We start from the raw sequence: 15,894 nt of genomic DNA, 5'->3' as shown, positions 1-15,894 counted from the left end.
CTATATCTCAGTTTAATGAGCTATAATTCGTCCAAACGGTACTACTCGAAACCAAACGGACGACCATAATCACAACGTCTCGATATGATATAACTGCTCTTCAATGAAAATAATCATAAAAAACGTAACCGCAAAACACCTCATCCTACTATAAGGAAGATACGGTATTTTCTTGGATACATTAAACTAACTTAAGTATTAGAGTGCCTTTTGTAATACTTTCTCATCTTTTGTTGTTCGCTTCCATGCCGAGGTGCATCCCTGCTGGAAATATAAGATCGGTACAACGACTTACAAGTCGGTACGAAGACTCACTGCCGGCAAGTTATACTTTGACAATCCAGATCAGAACAAGAACAAATTATAAAAATCTAATTTATTCTTATTTTTTCATTCAAAAAATTTGAGAAAAAATATAATTATAAAAAATTAATAAGAATAATAAAAAAATAAAAAATAAATTGTGTATTTTGTTAGTATTTATATTTTTTGTGTCAGAATGAACACAAAATACATTAGCTCAGTATCTGTGAATACAATATCTTTATCTATATCTTATCTGTCAAATACAATTTTTATATCTGTATTCTTATTTCAATATCTCATTCCTATAAACAAACGCAGCTTTAAGGAACTTAATTATATTGTGTTTTAATATTATCACTTAAACTATAAATTCTTGAATAGAATTCCATTCAATATTTCAATATCTATGGTGTACATGCTAACATTACTATTTAATGATTAATTCATGCTTAACAGTACTACAACACGTTAATAGTGAATGTCTGAGTGATGTGCATTTGACTAACTTTCGACTTGGGTGAGTCACGTGATAAAAAAAGAATCCTAAAGAAAGTACCAATATTTAATATCTACATTAGTTTTTTTTGGGGTATTAATATCTACATTAGTGTAAACACATATTCGTGGTCAATTTAGACATAAAATTGATGGAACGCGGATCAGTTTACTAAAATCCATTTTTCCATAAGTTCTAAGTTTCTAACTATGGAACTTTCTTTTTAACACCAATAAAAATTAAACACACATTTCTTTGGTTAACAAGAGAGGAAAATTTTTTTTTAGTAAATATTGGTTAGGGGAAAACTTTGTTTTTCAGGCCTTTTCCTATTTCATAATGTAGTTTAGACGGCAAAATTTCAAATCACTCATTAGTTGAAAAGTAATGTCGGAATTTGAGAGTATTGAGACCAAAGTTAACAAGTTTGCGCTAGGATTAAGACTCCGTTTAACTCAGACGCTGTCAATTTAAAATTCAATCAACACTTTGTGTTTGTGAGCTGTTTGTTTGTGTTGGAAGGGGCAAATTAGTTCGAGTAAAATAAATAAATAAATAAATAATCACCTTACCCGATCTTCCATGTCTATATTAATATTGTGAGTTCTGACACTCAATAGCTCCCATCTTGCACATGATTCAAACGATTATATAATTTGAGAGGACCCTTAACGGTCACTGCACGGTAGAGTATTATAGTAGTAGAAGCTTTTGTCCTTCCACTACCGTGCTCAGCTTTGTAGATCTTATAACCCAGATCTTCAGGCATATTCTAATACGGTAATACCCACGTTATCGCTTCTTTTTACCAGTTTTTATGCCACTCCCACTTGTGGAGAATCTTCGTGCCGTTGTAACGCTACCACATACTACAAAAAGAGTGCATGGCATGGCATCAAATGCATAATAACCTCAACCTACCCTCTCTAGATTGGACCTTTTATCCCCCACAAAACCTGATGGGATCACAAATAGGAAGCTTCTCTATTTAGCAAAAGAGATTTTAATGAATGTGAAAAAATAAAAATAAAAAATGTAATAGAGACAGATGGCTTAATTATTTCCTAACACCTTCCCTGAATCTCTGATGCACTCCAAGAATCCGCAAAAGCAAATTAAAGAGGAAAAATAAAAGAAAGAGAGGCAAGAAGACAGAATCCTATTCAAATCCAATAAGTGGATGGATATGAGAGTGACCCACAAAAAGTTCAAGAGTAGATGAGGCGTGGGCCAACTGCTTGTAAAAGCCAATCATATTATCCACTCTAACGCCGTTCCTCACGCCAATTTCTCTTTCCTCGCAATGAATCAATCATCAATAAGCAAGAAATGAAAAATTAAAATTGAAACAAAACAACCAAGCTTTGAATAAGGCAGCTGAAGAAGCGACGTGGTGCAGTGAGGTACAGCGGAACATTGTCCACTGAGACTGCAGGAGCGCCAGACTGAGCACACCAAACACCGATGTCATTGCATTTCCTCTTGGGAACATGAACCTCGGACCCCACAACCTTAACGGCTAGCTAGCTTCAACCAACCCCGTTGCCGGAAAACTGAGTAAATGAACCACATGATGATGTCAGAAAACCAGGTGACGGGAACAGTGCCTACTACACTGTTTCATGATGCCGTTGCCTTTTGGCGGGAAATGCCACCGTGGGGGCCCACATTCCCGCCCCCAATTTGTCCACACTCGTCCACGTGGACCTCGACCCTCCATTTTGTCAATGACGTTGACCGTTTTTGAGTGCGAGAGAGCATCACGGATTAAGATTACACTTGGCTCACTTTCTTGTGGTCCCCACCTAGCCATCTCCGACTCCGGCACTTGAAGGGCCCCAAAAAAATTGAAAAAACTGGCTCCATTCTTTCTTTTCTTTTTCTCTTTTTTTTTCCAACAAAGAAAAAACAATTAAGAACTACAAACTGTTACATTTATGAAATCAAATTAACCAAAAAAGAAAAAGGAGGATTGAACTTTGAACAAAATAATGTCAATCAAACTTTGCAGTGATGGGTTTATGTTATGCTGGAGAAGTTTGAGAGGTGGGATCGGCGGAGGAGGGGATATCAGGGCCGACACGGCAGCCTTCGAGCATGAAAACGATGTCGGACATGGTTGGTCGGTCAAGCGGATCAGGTGCCGTGCAAAGCAAGCCTACTTTGACACCCAACAAGAACTCTTCCCACTCTGATGATTCTGGGTCCAATTCAAGCAACCCTGGCTCTAGTAGCTCAGTAATTTGACCCCTCTGTAGTTGCTTCTTCACCCACTTGACTATGTCTTCGTCTTGGGTGAACATCACGGGGCGCTTTCCTGTTAGAAGCTCCAGCAACACGATGCCAAAGCTGTATACATCAGACTCCTTGGTGGCTTCCCCAGTTAAGATTGCTTCTGGAGATACATAACCCAAAGTGCCAACTGAGCCTGAAGTTGAGGCTTCGCTTGGGGTTGCTATTGTTAGCCTCTCTAACCCAAAATCAGATAAATGGGCTTCGAAATCTGCATCGAACAGGACATTCTGTGGTTTCACGTCCGCATGGACCATTGAGGACTGGTGCAGGAACGCTAAGCCCCGAGCAATTCCCAGTGCAATGAGGTGTCGCATTGGCCAATTCAGAACATGGCCATCTTGATGTGAAGCTTCTTGGAGGAGTGTTGCGAGGTTTCCATTCGGCATGTAGTCGTAGACTAAGAGTCTCATGTCTGGTGGACCAGCGTAGTAGCCTCTTAGAACTGTTAGGTTTCGGTGCCTGACTTTGCCTAATGATTCAGCTTCTTTTCTGAACATGTTCTCGTCCAATGCCCCATCTGGGAGCCTGCGGACCGATAGGACCATGCCATCGTTGTAGCATGCCTTGAATACTAGTCCAAACCTTGTTCTGCTCAGCACATTCTCCTCGTCGAATTGTCTCGTCGCCTCTATTGTTTCGGCCAGGGTGATTTTGGTGTTGAACATAACCAGCTTTGGTCCACCGTTATCCGTGCTGCCTCGGCCTCCACTTGCCCCAGAACTGGCCCTTGCCGGGCTCTTTTTCTTCTCCCCTGAAACCCCTTCTTTGAGCCTCCTTCGCCATCGAAGTAGGCTGAAAATGTAAAAGCAGCAACACAATGCAAGTAATAAAGCTCCAGATGCAATGATGATAATCAAGACAATCAACCTCTTTTTATCCTTTTTGGTCATCTCCTCGCACTTTCTATCCAACGGCTTCCCACATAATTTCTCATTACCTGCAAATGAAGAGGCATTGTTGAATCTAGAGCCCAATGCTGGAGGTATCTCACCGTCAAGGTTGTTCCCAGAAACGTTGAAGTAGACCAAGCCAGGGATCATAGAAAGATTACTAGGAATTTCCCCACTGAAGTTATTAGCAGAGAGATCCAGCATTGTTAGGTTTGACAGATCTGTCAATGCCTCTGGTATGTTCCCTGAAAGATGGTTGTGATCCACTAACAAAGAATTCAACGAGGAGCATTTGGAAATATCCCCAGGCACATCTCCAGATAAAAGAACTTCAACATCAGAACAGTTTCCAATTTCCGGAGGAATCACCCCCGAAATGTGATTATGAGCCAATGAAAGCACGGTCAACGAACGAAGAAAGCCATAGTTTTCAGGTATATGGCCAGAAAATTCATTAGAGCTGAGATTCAAATACTGCAAACTCATCAAACTGCTAAAACCTTCAGGTACATCACCAGATAACTTGTTCTCCTGCAGAGCAATGACTTGCAGATTTGGCAGACCTGAGAGCTCAAACGGCAACTCACCTGAAAGATTCTGTTTGCTCAAGTCAAGTGTAGTGAGCCTGAAAAGATTCCCCACACTAGCAGGAATTTTTCCAGACAAGTCATTGCCACTGATATTGAGAACAATCAATCTATTCAGATTTCCAATAGTAGGAGACACTTCACCGCTAAACTTGTTTCCACTGAGGTCAAGCACGGTCAAATTGATCAACGCCATTATCGTATCAGGCAAGGTTCCATTCAAACTATTACCTCTCAGACTCAACGTTTCAAGAGAGGAAAGGTTACCAAAACTCACCGGAACTGAGCCATGGAAGTGGTTCCCCCCAAGGGACAGCACCTTCAATTCTGTCATGTCACCGAAAAACGAAGGAACTTCGCCGGAAAGCTCGTTACCTTCAAAGTCAACCACACTCAGCGACCAGCATTTCTTGATTTCCACAGGAATGGCGTCGGAAAACGAATTGTTGGCCATCTTTAACTGCACCAGTTTGGTGAGGCTCCCTATCTCCGGCGGAACCTCGCCGGAAAGTGCATTGCTGGAAACATCAAGAACCGTTAGCGTAGTGACATTGGTTAACCACAAGGGAAATTTGCCTCGTATGTGATTGTTCTGAACATCCAAAACCTGAAGAACAGTGAAACACGTGCTCTTCGTCTCAGGCCCCACGAAATCCGTGAAACCGTTGAATCCAAGTTGAACTATCCGAAGCGAAGGCGAGTGGACCGAAACGTTGCAGAAAAAGGAGGCTGGAATGGAACCAGTGAGATTGTTCTGTGATAGAGACATCACCTGAAGATTCGGCAGGGCAGAAATCGCCGACGGAATCACGCCGCTGAGAGCGTTTCCTTCAACGCTGAGGTGCACGAGAGAAGAGCAGTTCGCGAGCGCCGAAGGTAGAGTTCCCCTGAGGAGGTTGTGATCGAGCCAGAGGTACTGCAGCTGCTGAAGCTGCCCGAAGCTCGCCGGAAGCTCGCCGGAGAACTGGTTGTACGATAGGTTGATCAGCTGGAGCTGAGAGAGGTTGGCAATGGCAGTTGGAATCTCGCCGGAGAAGGCGTTGGATGAGAGGTCGAAGTACTTGAGGCCAAGAGGGAGCTCGCCGGAGACTTCTCCGGAGAGGTGGTTCTGCGCCACGTTGAAAATCTGAAGACCGGTGAGGTTCCCGATCTCCGGCGGAATGACGCCGGAAAAAGAGTTGTCCTGCAAGAAGACAGAGTGCAGGAGTGTGCATTTGGAGAGAGACGAAGGAATGGTTCCGTTAAAGGAGTTCGAACGGAGGCTTAACTTGCGCAGCATGCGCAACTCGGAGATTCGTTCAGTGAGTCTGCCACCGAGTTGAAGGCGAGGTACGCGCAACTCAGTGACACGGCCGCTGGTGCAGGCAACGCCGCGCCAGTCGCACGGGGCCGCCGGCGAGGAGGGATCCCAGCTGTTGAGAGCTCCTAGAGGATCGTGAAGGTTGAGCTTGAAGGACGTCAAGGCTTGGATCTCAGCAACGGTTGCGGCGCTGCGATCGGCGCAAGATAAGAAAGGTGCGCACAGCACTAGAAATAGTAGAAGAGCTCGCATTGCAAAATGGTTTGTTAGTTGTCACAGCTTCGAAGAGAAAAAGAAAGAAACTCTGACAGACAGAGCAGTGTTATAATAAAAGGGAGTTGAGGTTAGCGTGGTGTGAAGGGGCAGCGCACATTAGCAGAGTGAAACAGAGGACTATCATTGAGTAGGGGTGGCGTAAATGTGAGCCGATGTGCGTATTTGCCGGATTTAGCAGCGCTATGCTACTCTCCGTTTTTTTTCGTACGGAGAGAAATAGAGAGAGAGAGAGAGAGAAAGAGACTCACACTCACACACCCTCTGAAGTTTCTGTTTCTGTCTTCTTTATTTGGGAGGGTGTGTGTTTGTTAGTGAACTCTGCATCTTTCTTGCCATTTTTTTATTATTTATTTTATTTTAGGCTCGTTTCCCTCTTTCCCAAAACTAGGAACGCTTTGAAATAGCACTTTTGAAAACGGCACTGTGTGCATTTCTCATGGGACCCTTTGAGTCGACTTCCTTTCTAACCTCATATGATGTGGTATGGCTTGAATCATTGAGTAGTTCTTTGCTCTCTTAAAAGAAAAATATATCATTATTTCAATAAATTTTCATGTTGAATGTTCCAGGTGTTTCTGATTGTTTTAAATACAATTACAAGATCTGGAGCAACAAATAGCCTTTAAATGGACCAAAGTTGTAGGTATTTTTTATTAAATAAAATTATGTATCTTACTTTTTGGTCCCAAATCCAAATACATAATAATTATACGAACATGAACATGTTTGTACAAGAAAATATTCTTTTTTTGGTAGTTTAGTTATTTAGGTCGTGGTCTTGTCTATCTCAAACTACTGTTTTTTCTCTCTTGGACATATTTGGTTGGAAGTAGATGAAATTGTTTAGTGTTTTTTGTCTGATGATTGAGTATTTGGGGAAAAGCTGGGGGGTTTTCATGCTCGGACGGCTTAGACATATTTTTAACTTGTTTGGCACTTTATGCTTACACCCCATGAATATAGCGGTGTGTTTGATTTTTTTCTAATTCTCTATAAAGTTTTGTATGATTCGTTCCCCTTTCGATTGAATGGTCAAATTCAAATACATCATATGAAGTTGAAAGCAAAAGCAGCCAAATTTTTCACTATAGCTTAGGCTTTTGAATCCATTTTAGCCATAAAGTTCTAGTGGGAAAGTGCAACAAAGGCTTAATCCCCGAGGTACAAATTGGATTAATGTCCATCAATTCGGTGGACCATAAATCTCATAGTCACACTGATGGACTTTAGTAGTTAGAAATATCTTTCGTACATATATTCACTTTAGTTGTAAACATTGACAATGTAAAGGTTGCCAAACAAATTTCAAATCAATGCGGTGTTTTGGGATCAGGACAAATATTACAACCAACTTAGTAAATAAAATTAATGATTAAAGAATAAAGAATCAAATATATTTTGTATGCTCCAGCTAAAAAAGGTTTAAGCTTTAAAAACACAATCCATGGTTTCATAAAATCTGTAGTAATTAAAGAATGGTCCAGTGAGTAAGTGGTAGTAGTAATAGAAATTGATCACAATTCACAAGCATTCTAGCTGGATTATTGAGTATGTATGGTGCAGTGGTTGAGAAAGTGGGATTTAGCAATTCCTCAAAATAAAGATGCGTTAGGAAGCTGTTTAGCATTTGCATGAGTTTTGGTGAAACACCCTAATCTTTTTAAACTAGGCTTAAAGCCTTATTTGGATTATATTAATAGTTGATACTTTAATTTTTATGAAATTTTTGAAATAAAATTTTTATATAAACAATTTATAAAAAATTGAATAATTAATTTTTATTTCTAAAAATCATTTAAAATAGTGAGACTCTTAATTATTATAATCATTATTAGTTACAAAATATAAGTGAACTTAATGATACTAACAGAGAAGATAGACGTACTAAACTATGAAGTCAAAAATAATAAAAAAAATTTTACTGGTTAAAAAAACCAAACATCATGACCATAATTATAGTCATTCAATAAAGATCAAATAAGGTACATAAAAAATCCTAACTCTTGCACTTTGCATAACTATGACTAAGGCAGCTACTTATCCTCTATTATTAAAATGAATTTGAACAAGTACTTGACTTTTTGTGTCTATGTCCTTAATATCTAGCTCTTAATCATCTTATAATATATTACTCCTTTTAGTTTAATCGAGTAGTGTATTACTTTGTGTTGCATCGTTTTCGTGGAGAAGAGTGAGAAACAAAAATTTTTCAGTAGTTTATCTATCTAGTGTCATCGTATTTATCCTCAACCACTTTGAGTTTTAAAATAAAAATAGTAATGATGCAATGTAGTTCAATTATTATTTTCAAAAGTTCTTGTTAGTGAGAATGGTGTGGCTTTTAGATGCTTCTGAGCACTTATGTTACGACTCATATGACTCATGACTAAAATGCATATACTATTAAATCATACAAAATGTGAACACAAGAACCTTAACTTGATTTCTCTTGATATTTTCCTAACTTCTCCTTACTTGAACTGAAAACGGTCCATTGTTGATATGGACTCTAATGCAATGCATGAAATTGACTTTAACTTTTCTTAAACATTCTTTTAACATTACTTTGATTTTGGAGGGTATTGAACTCAAATTGTGTATAAAATTGATGGGAGTCCCCTCCCTTACCGAAATTTTTTATCCTAAAATTTTGTCGAATACCTTTTCTTACTGAACAATCACTTCAATTATCTTGTCTTTGAGGGTCACCTTCCCTTACCGAAGGATTATTCCCTCAGTTTTTTTATGTACATAAGATAGTTGTTATAATGCTGAATGTGTATGTAATAAAGAGACATTGTATCATGATATCCGAATGCTAACATCATTATTTAAGATATGACACATTGAAATGTCTTACTCGATAAACTCAATATAAATACAGAGGTTGCAGAAAATACGGATCCTGTTCAAATCTCTGAGCTCGTGTTGGATTTATTTTAGAAAAAAAATCTTCATATTCCTGGTTTCATAGTTAGCATAATTCACAGAGGATATCTCCTCATACAACGTATGAATGAAATTTGTGAATAAGTTGTAACAAACAAAGGGGCAGTAACTAAATGAGAAAACAATATAGTGGGGGCAAAATAACCATAATGTGGCAGAGTTAGTTAGAGGAAGTAGACACGTGGAGCATGGTCCAAATGTTCAGGGCGTGAGACGCAACAACTGAAGACGCACTATTAGTAGGAAATTGGAGAATCATGGGCGATAGAGAATTGTGATATTTGTCTCTCTTCTCTTTGAATTCTCTTTCTCCCTCTTTTCTTTCTTTCCTTATTCCAAGTCTCTCTTTTCTTCCTCTCTCATGTTCTTGCAAGGAATTCATGGCTGCTACCCTTTTATTTGCCTCAATAATTCCAATTTTTCATAGTTTCTTAATAACTGTCATACTTTCTCCTCCCTTACTTATGTTCTATTCATTAATTCCTTCAATTATTAATATAATTCCACTACAATTTCGAGGCATATACTATTGTTTATTGTTCTATTACATCTTATAATTTCTGCACCCTTTCAATTGGTGCTTTCATTTGCCATGGTAGAAAACACTCGCATGAAGACGATGGAAGCTGAATTGAAGCGTTTGTCTCAGATGATAGAAACAGTGGCTAAGGAAAATAGAGCGAAACGCGCTCGAGCACAAGAGGCGACGAATATGAAATTTGAGGCGATTTAATCGTCCCACACTTAGCTACTTTTCGATTGGTCCCGATAGCACTCCATCTCTCCTGAGTCTCCACCTGGTTCGAACTCTAGAGTTGACAAATAGTCGCGTCTGTGGTCACAGCCTCGAAGGGTGAGCTTCGATCTTCCTAAATTTGACAGTACTTCTGTGTTGAGTTGGATCATCTCTGCAGATCAATAATTAGATTTCTTTCAAGTACCCGCAGAGGAGAAAATCGGCCTCGCTGCGATGCACATGACTGGCTCGGCAATTCCGTGGTTTCAGATTTCACAACACTCCATCAGTTTCGTTCATGGACGCAGCTCAAGCGTGCGATTGAAATAGAGTTTGGCCCCTCCTTATTCGAGTCTCCCAGAAAGCTCCTCTTCAAGCTGCAACAGCAGGGTTCTATAGGTGACTTTTACACTGATTTCATAGCTCTTGCTAATAGAACTCATATCGAACCTGCTGATGTGTTACGCGACTGTTTCATTAGCAATCAACAGGACGATATTAGTCGTGAGGTGAAAGCTCAATGTACACCCTCACTGATGCGTGCTATAAGCTTGGCTAGGCTCTATGAAAACAAGTTTTCGACATCCCTATGACACACTTCAGGTCCGGCAGCCTCTAAGTCCCTATCGCAAGGCTCCTTTACACCTGCGCGTACCTTTCAACAAAACCACTTACCTCCCTTGCTTCTCACACCAACTCAGAAGACAGCCCTACCACCACCTAAAAACCTAATTTGCCATTTGTCACCAGCAAAGATTCAGAGTAAACGAGAGAAAGGCCTTTGTTATTGGTGTGATGATAAATTCACAGCGCTCATAAGTGCTCGAATCAACAATTTATGCTTATGCAAGTGGCGAATGATGAGAAAAATGTAGTGGCGAATAGTGGGGAATATAGTGTGTCTGAAGAAGATATTTTGCAACAGTTGGATGCAGAGGTGATAGACCGTCACCTTTCTTACAATGCCATGCATGGCACGTCAGATCAATCTGCTATTTGAATCAAAGCTCACCTTGGTGAACTAGAAATCCAAGCGCTCATTGATGATGGGAGCTCTGATTGCTTCATCCAGCCGCGGATTGAACAAAATTTTTGAATCTCTCCATTGAGCCAGCTCTGGGAGTCCAAGTTATCGTGGGAACTTTTGACATTATGCAGGTTAAAGGTCGCATTCCTTTGCTTGAGGTGACACTGCAGGGCTATAAAGTGTTGGTCCTTGATGTATTTGTTTTAAATGTTGCTGGTGGTGATCTTGTCATTGGAACCGCTTGGTTGAAACGATTGCGAGCCGATATTATGGACTATGAGGCAGCTTATATTTGTTTCATGCATGAGGGTAGTTTGATTACGGTACATCGGGAAAAGGCTAATGCTATAGCTCAGGTAGAATTCTACCATATCAAGAGACTTGTGCATACTAATTCTATTGATGAGGCTTTCACATTGCAGCTGCAACCTCAGGTTGAAGTTGCTCATTCTTCCTTGCTTCTGCCTGGCGACATACACCCTGATTTGGCAAAATCGCTGCACTCATATGCTGGGGTGTTTGTGCAGCCTTCTGGCTACCCCTACAACACCGTTATGATCATTGTATTCCTCTACACAAGGACGCTAAACCTGTTAAGGTTAGACCCTACCGCTACCCTCACAGTCAAAAGGCTTAGATAGAATTGATGGTCCACCAGATGCTAGATGACGGGATTATTCAATCGAGTCAGAGTCCCTTTTCCTTTCCAATATTACTGGTAAAAAAGAAAAATGGTACATGGCACTTCTGTACATACTATAGAACCTTAAACAATATCACTGTTAAAGATAGTTTTCCAATTCCTACGATTGATGATTACTTGATGAACTATTCGGCGCTTCCATTTTCTCCAAACTTGATCTTTGTTCTAGTTACCACCAAATTCTGGTCATCCCTAAGGATAGATACAAAACAGCTTTCTGCACTCACCAAGGCCTTTACGAATGGTTGGTCATGCCATTCGGCCTCACCAACGCTCCAACAATATTTCAGAACTTGATGAATGATGTGTTCTGACCTTACTTGCATAAATTTGTCTTGGTCTTTTTCGACTTTATGCTAAGCTGTCAAAGTGCTCTTTTGGAACCAATGAAATTGATTATTTAGGGCATACTATCTCACACAGTGGCGTCCACATGGAGAAAGCCAAGGTTCAAGCTATTATGGAGTGGCCTCCACCAACCAATGTGAAACAATTGAGGGGATTTCTAGGTTTAACCGGGTACTATCGATGATTCATTCGTCACTATACCTCCATAGCTAGTCCTCTTACTGATTTATTGCGTAAAGATGTCTTTGCTTGAGATGATAGAGCTACAATTGCTTTTAAACGATTGAAAGCTGCCATTACATCCAAACATGTCTTAGCTCTTCTAAATTTTGAGCTACCATTTGAAGATGAGACTGACGCCTCAGGGACAGGGGTTGCTGCCGTGATTATTCAAGAGAAGCATCCTATAGCCTTCTTTTCAAAGAAGTTGTCTCATTCGTTGTAGAAACAATCAGCTTATGCTAGGGAGTTCTATGCGATTACGAAAGCTGTAGCAAAGTTTCAACATTATTTGATGGGAAAGAAATTTAAATTCGTACTGATTAGTAAAGTTTGAAGGCATTAGTAGGTCAAACTCTACATACACCTAAGCAACAAAAGTGGTTCCATAAGCTACTTGGGTATGATTATGAGATACAGTACAAATCGGGGGCATGAAAATGTTGTCACTGATGCCCTTTCATGCTATTTTTTCGCAGCTTGGTCTCGTCCCAATGCGAAATGGATGGGGACTCTTAAATTGAAAATTGAGGCAGATGCGCAATTGCAAGAGTTGTGGCAGTAATGTCTTCAAAACAAGCAGGTTGATCCACACTATACGGTCCGAAATAGTATTCTATTATGGAAGGATAGAGTAGTGCTTCCTGTAGCCAGCAACCTCATTCTCCTTATCCTTCATGAGCACCATGATAGTTCGAGCGTGGGACACTCTGGTATCGCTAAAACTCTTGATTGGATCCGCTCCTAATTCTACTGGATATGCATAGGGACATTTATGTCTAGAATTACTTGATATGTCAGTAAGCTAAGGCCGAGATTACCAAGCCATTAGGGCTTTGTGCAGCCTCTCCCTATTCTGCATCAAATATGGGATGATATTTGCATGGATTTTATTACATCCTTACCTCCTTCTCATCGATACTTGATGATCATGATTGTGATTGATAGACTCACCAAATTTGCCCATTTTATTGCTCTGCTTTATGATTTTGATAGCAAGACAGCTTTCGAAGCTTTCATCGAGCATGTTGTTAAACTCCATGGTTTTTCCAAGTCGATTGTCTCCAATCGTGATAAAGTGTTTATTAGTAAATTTTGGCAGCAATTGTTCCGAGCTCAAGGAACCACTTTAGCGATGAGCTCAGCCTATCACCCGCAAACGGACGACTAAAGTGAAGTCTTGAACAAGACTTTGAAAATGTACCTTCGTTGCTTATGTTTTGAGAATCCCAAGCACTGGCTTTACATGCTTCCGTGAGCACAATTTTGGTACAATTTCATTTATCACAACAGCATAAAGATGGCTCCGTTCAAAGCTTTATATAGACGTGATCCCCTTCCTTGGTCAGATATGAAATTTCAGCAAAGGATGAAATTCTATTACAGGAACTGTTGTTAGCTCGGGACAGTTTGATTGAGCAACTTAAATATAACTTGTTACGCTCTCAAAAATTCATGAAGACTTAAACCAAAAAGCGTCGGCGATTCGTGGAGTTTGCAGAAAGATACTTAGTATTGGTTAAGTTCCAACCATACTGGTAGCACTTTGTCGCATTACGTCACAGCCAAAAGTTGAGATTGCGTTATTTTGGACCCTTCCCCATCTGTAGAAAGTTGAGTTCAGTAGCTTATCACCTGAAGTTACCAGCTAAGGCCAAAATTCACAATGTGTTTCATATTTCCGTCCTCAAGAAAATTAGGGGCAAGCAATATGAGCAATACTTGCCACTGCCACTTTGATCGAGTGAAGAAGGTCCTATTCTTAGTTCGCATACCATTGTGGATTGCCAAGTCATCTTGAAACATGGCCAAAAAGTGCAAAAATTGCAGATACATTGGGGACTAGGTACAAGGGTTGAGAAAACTTGGGAGGATAAAACAGAATTCCTCCAAAGTTACCCAGATTTCAACATTGAAGACAAAGTTGAGGTTGAAGAGCGGGGTAACGTAACAAACAAGGGAGCAGTAATTAAATGGAAAAATAATATAGTGGGGGCAAAATGACCATAATGGAGCAGAGTTAGTTAGAGAAAATAGACACACAGAACATAGTCCGGATGTTCAGGGCGTGAGACGCAACAGCAAAAGACGCACTATTAGTAGAAAATTGGAGAATCATGGACGATAGGAAATTGCGGTATTTGCCTCTCTTCTTTCTAAATTCTCTTTCTCCCTCTTTTCCTTCTTTCCTTATTATAAGTCTCTCTTCTCTTCCTCTCTTAATTTCTTAATAATTGTCTTATTTTCTCTTTCCTTACTTATGTTCTGTCCATTAATTCCTTCACTTATTAATATAATTTCACTACAATTTTGAGGCATATATCATTGTTAACTGTTCTATTGCATCTTATAATTTCTGCATTCTTTTATAAGTTGGCAAAAGGTTTAGAATGATTTTAAGGAAGTGAAATAAGATAATGGTTTTTTTATAATAAAGTGAAAAAAGTATATGAATGACAATTTGAAAAAATAATAGAAAATAGTAGAGATATACCACCTAACATTTTTGTATAGGAAAGGGGAATATAATAAGAAAAGAAGAACTCAAATCACTCTTAGGTATGTCCAAATTGTGTTAAAAGAATCTAACTCATGTTTAGGTGAAACATTCAATTTGAATCGTCACTTTACAAGCCTTATAAAATTTTCTACGTTTAGGATTTGAAAATGAGGAATGTCAAAGAGTCATCAGAATTTATTATTTTTTGTCAGTAGTTAGTCATCAATGCTTAAAAGTGTATGCTAAAGTATGTTGATGGTTTACTATACTAAAGAAATTGAGTTGATGGCTAAAAGTGATGGTCAAAAATAATAAATTTCTCATAATTCTCTAGCATTTTTCTTTGGAAATACCTATTAGATATAAATTTAGAGATCGAATAACTGTAGTTTGAGATATTTATGACAAAATATTAGTATGTTAGACTGATTAGTTATAACGCGATTTTCTACTATAAACTTGTAATAGAGTTATCTACCTAATTAAATTTGATTATATACTGAATTCAAAGAATACATCTAATTTTTTCGTCTTTTCATACATCCAAAGATTATTCAAATTCAATAATTATGAAATTTATTATGATTATATCTTAAAAGTTATCTATTGTCGTTAAGAATTAAACTATTATAATTTTAATTAATTAATTATTAAATAATAAATATAATTAAAATAAACTGGGATGTTAGTATGTTACCACTAGCGTGGTAGAGGAAATCATCTAGGAAACATGTAGTTAATGTGGCCAGAGTGACAACGTGATTGATGAGTGTAGCGTTGTAGGCCATTCAATTTAACCATAAACAATTAAACATGTTACAGTTTGTGACAGAATTGAATTGCATCAGGTAACGTTTTATTGCTCCATTTTGATGAGCAAGTCAAAACAAAGTCTTTATTGGTGAACTGAATCATAACGGGGCATACCCAATAACTGAATAACACACAAATATCATTTAAGATTGGACCAGCTTCATTTGTATTGTTTTTCAGATATTGGAAGGGTTGTTGGTAATGGCATAGACCTGGGTCTTCCTAATACTGAAGCATCAAAAAATATAACGGAAATAGTGGACTGGAGCTTTGTGGAGAGAGCACCAATGGGACCAGCTTTCCATTTGCTTCATCTCTCTCTTGTTCAATAATTATTCCCTTCAAGACCTTCCTTTTAATATTGTAAAGTACTAGTAGTATTTTACTATTTTTACATGAACAAAAGATTTTCCGTTAATTTATTAACATAAATATATAAAATGAGTCTT

The 15,894-nt window shown here is 38.9% G+C and overlaps 1 protein-coding gene across 1 annotated transcript; it reads right to left on the bottom strand.

The window, feature by feature from the left end:
* Window positions 1-2,040: 2,040 nt before the first annotated feature.
* Window positions 2,041-6,525, bottom strand: LOC107488045 (probable LRR receptor-like serine/threonine-protein kinase At4g36180). The gene has a single exon (XM_016108741.3). It carries the CDS (start codon window positions 6,124-6,126, stop codon window positions 2,827-2,829), a length of 3,300 nt encoding a protein of 1,099 aa, XP_015964227.1. The 5' UTR covers window positions 6,127-6,525; the 3' UTR covers window positions 2,041-2,826.
* Between the last annotated feature and the right edge of the window lie 9,369 nt (window positions 6,526-15,894).

This window comes from Arachis duranensis, chromosome 5 (genome assembly GCF_000817695.3).
Source record: "Arachis duranensis cultivar V14167 chromosome 5, aradu.V14167.gnm2.J7QH, whole genome shotgun sequence".
Lineage (NCBI taxonomy): Eukaryota > Viridiplantae > Streptophyta > Magnoliopsida > Fabales > Fabaceae > Arachis > Arachis duranensis.
Note: the sequence above shows the minus strand (reverse complement) of the source record. Positions and strands in the feature narration are given on the sequence as shown.

What these genes read in the sequence shown, in the direction of transcription:
- LOC107488045 (XM_016108741.3), bottom strand. Translation starts at nt 6,126, where the DNA reads ATGCGAGCTCTTCTACTATTTCTAGTGCTGTGCGCACCTTTCTTATCT.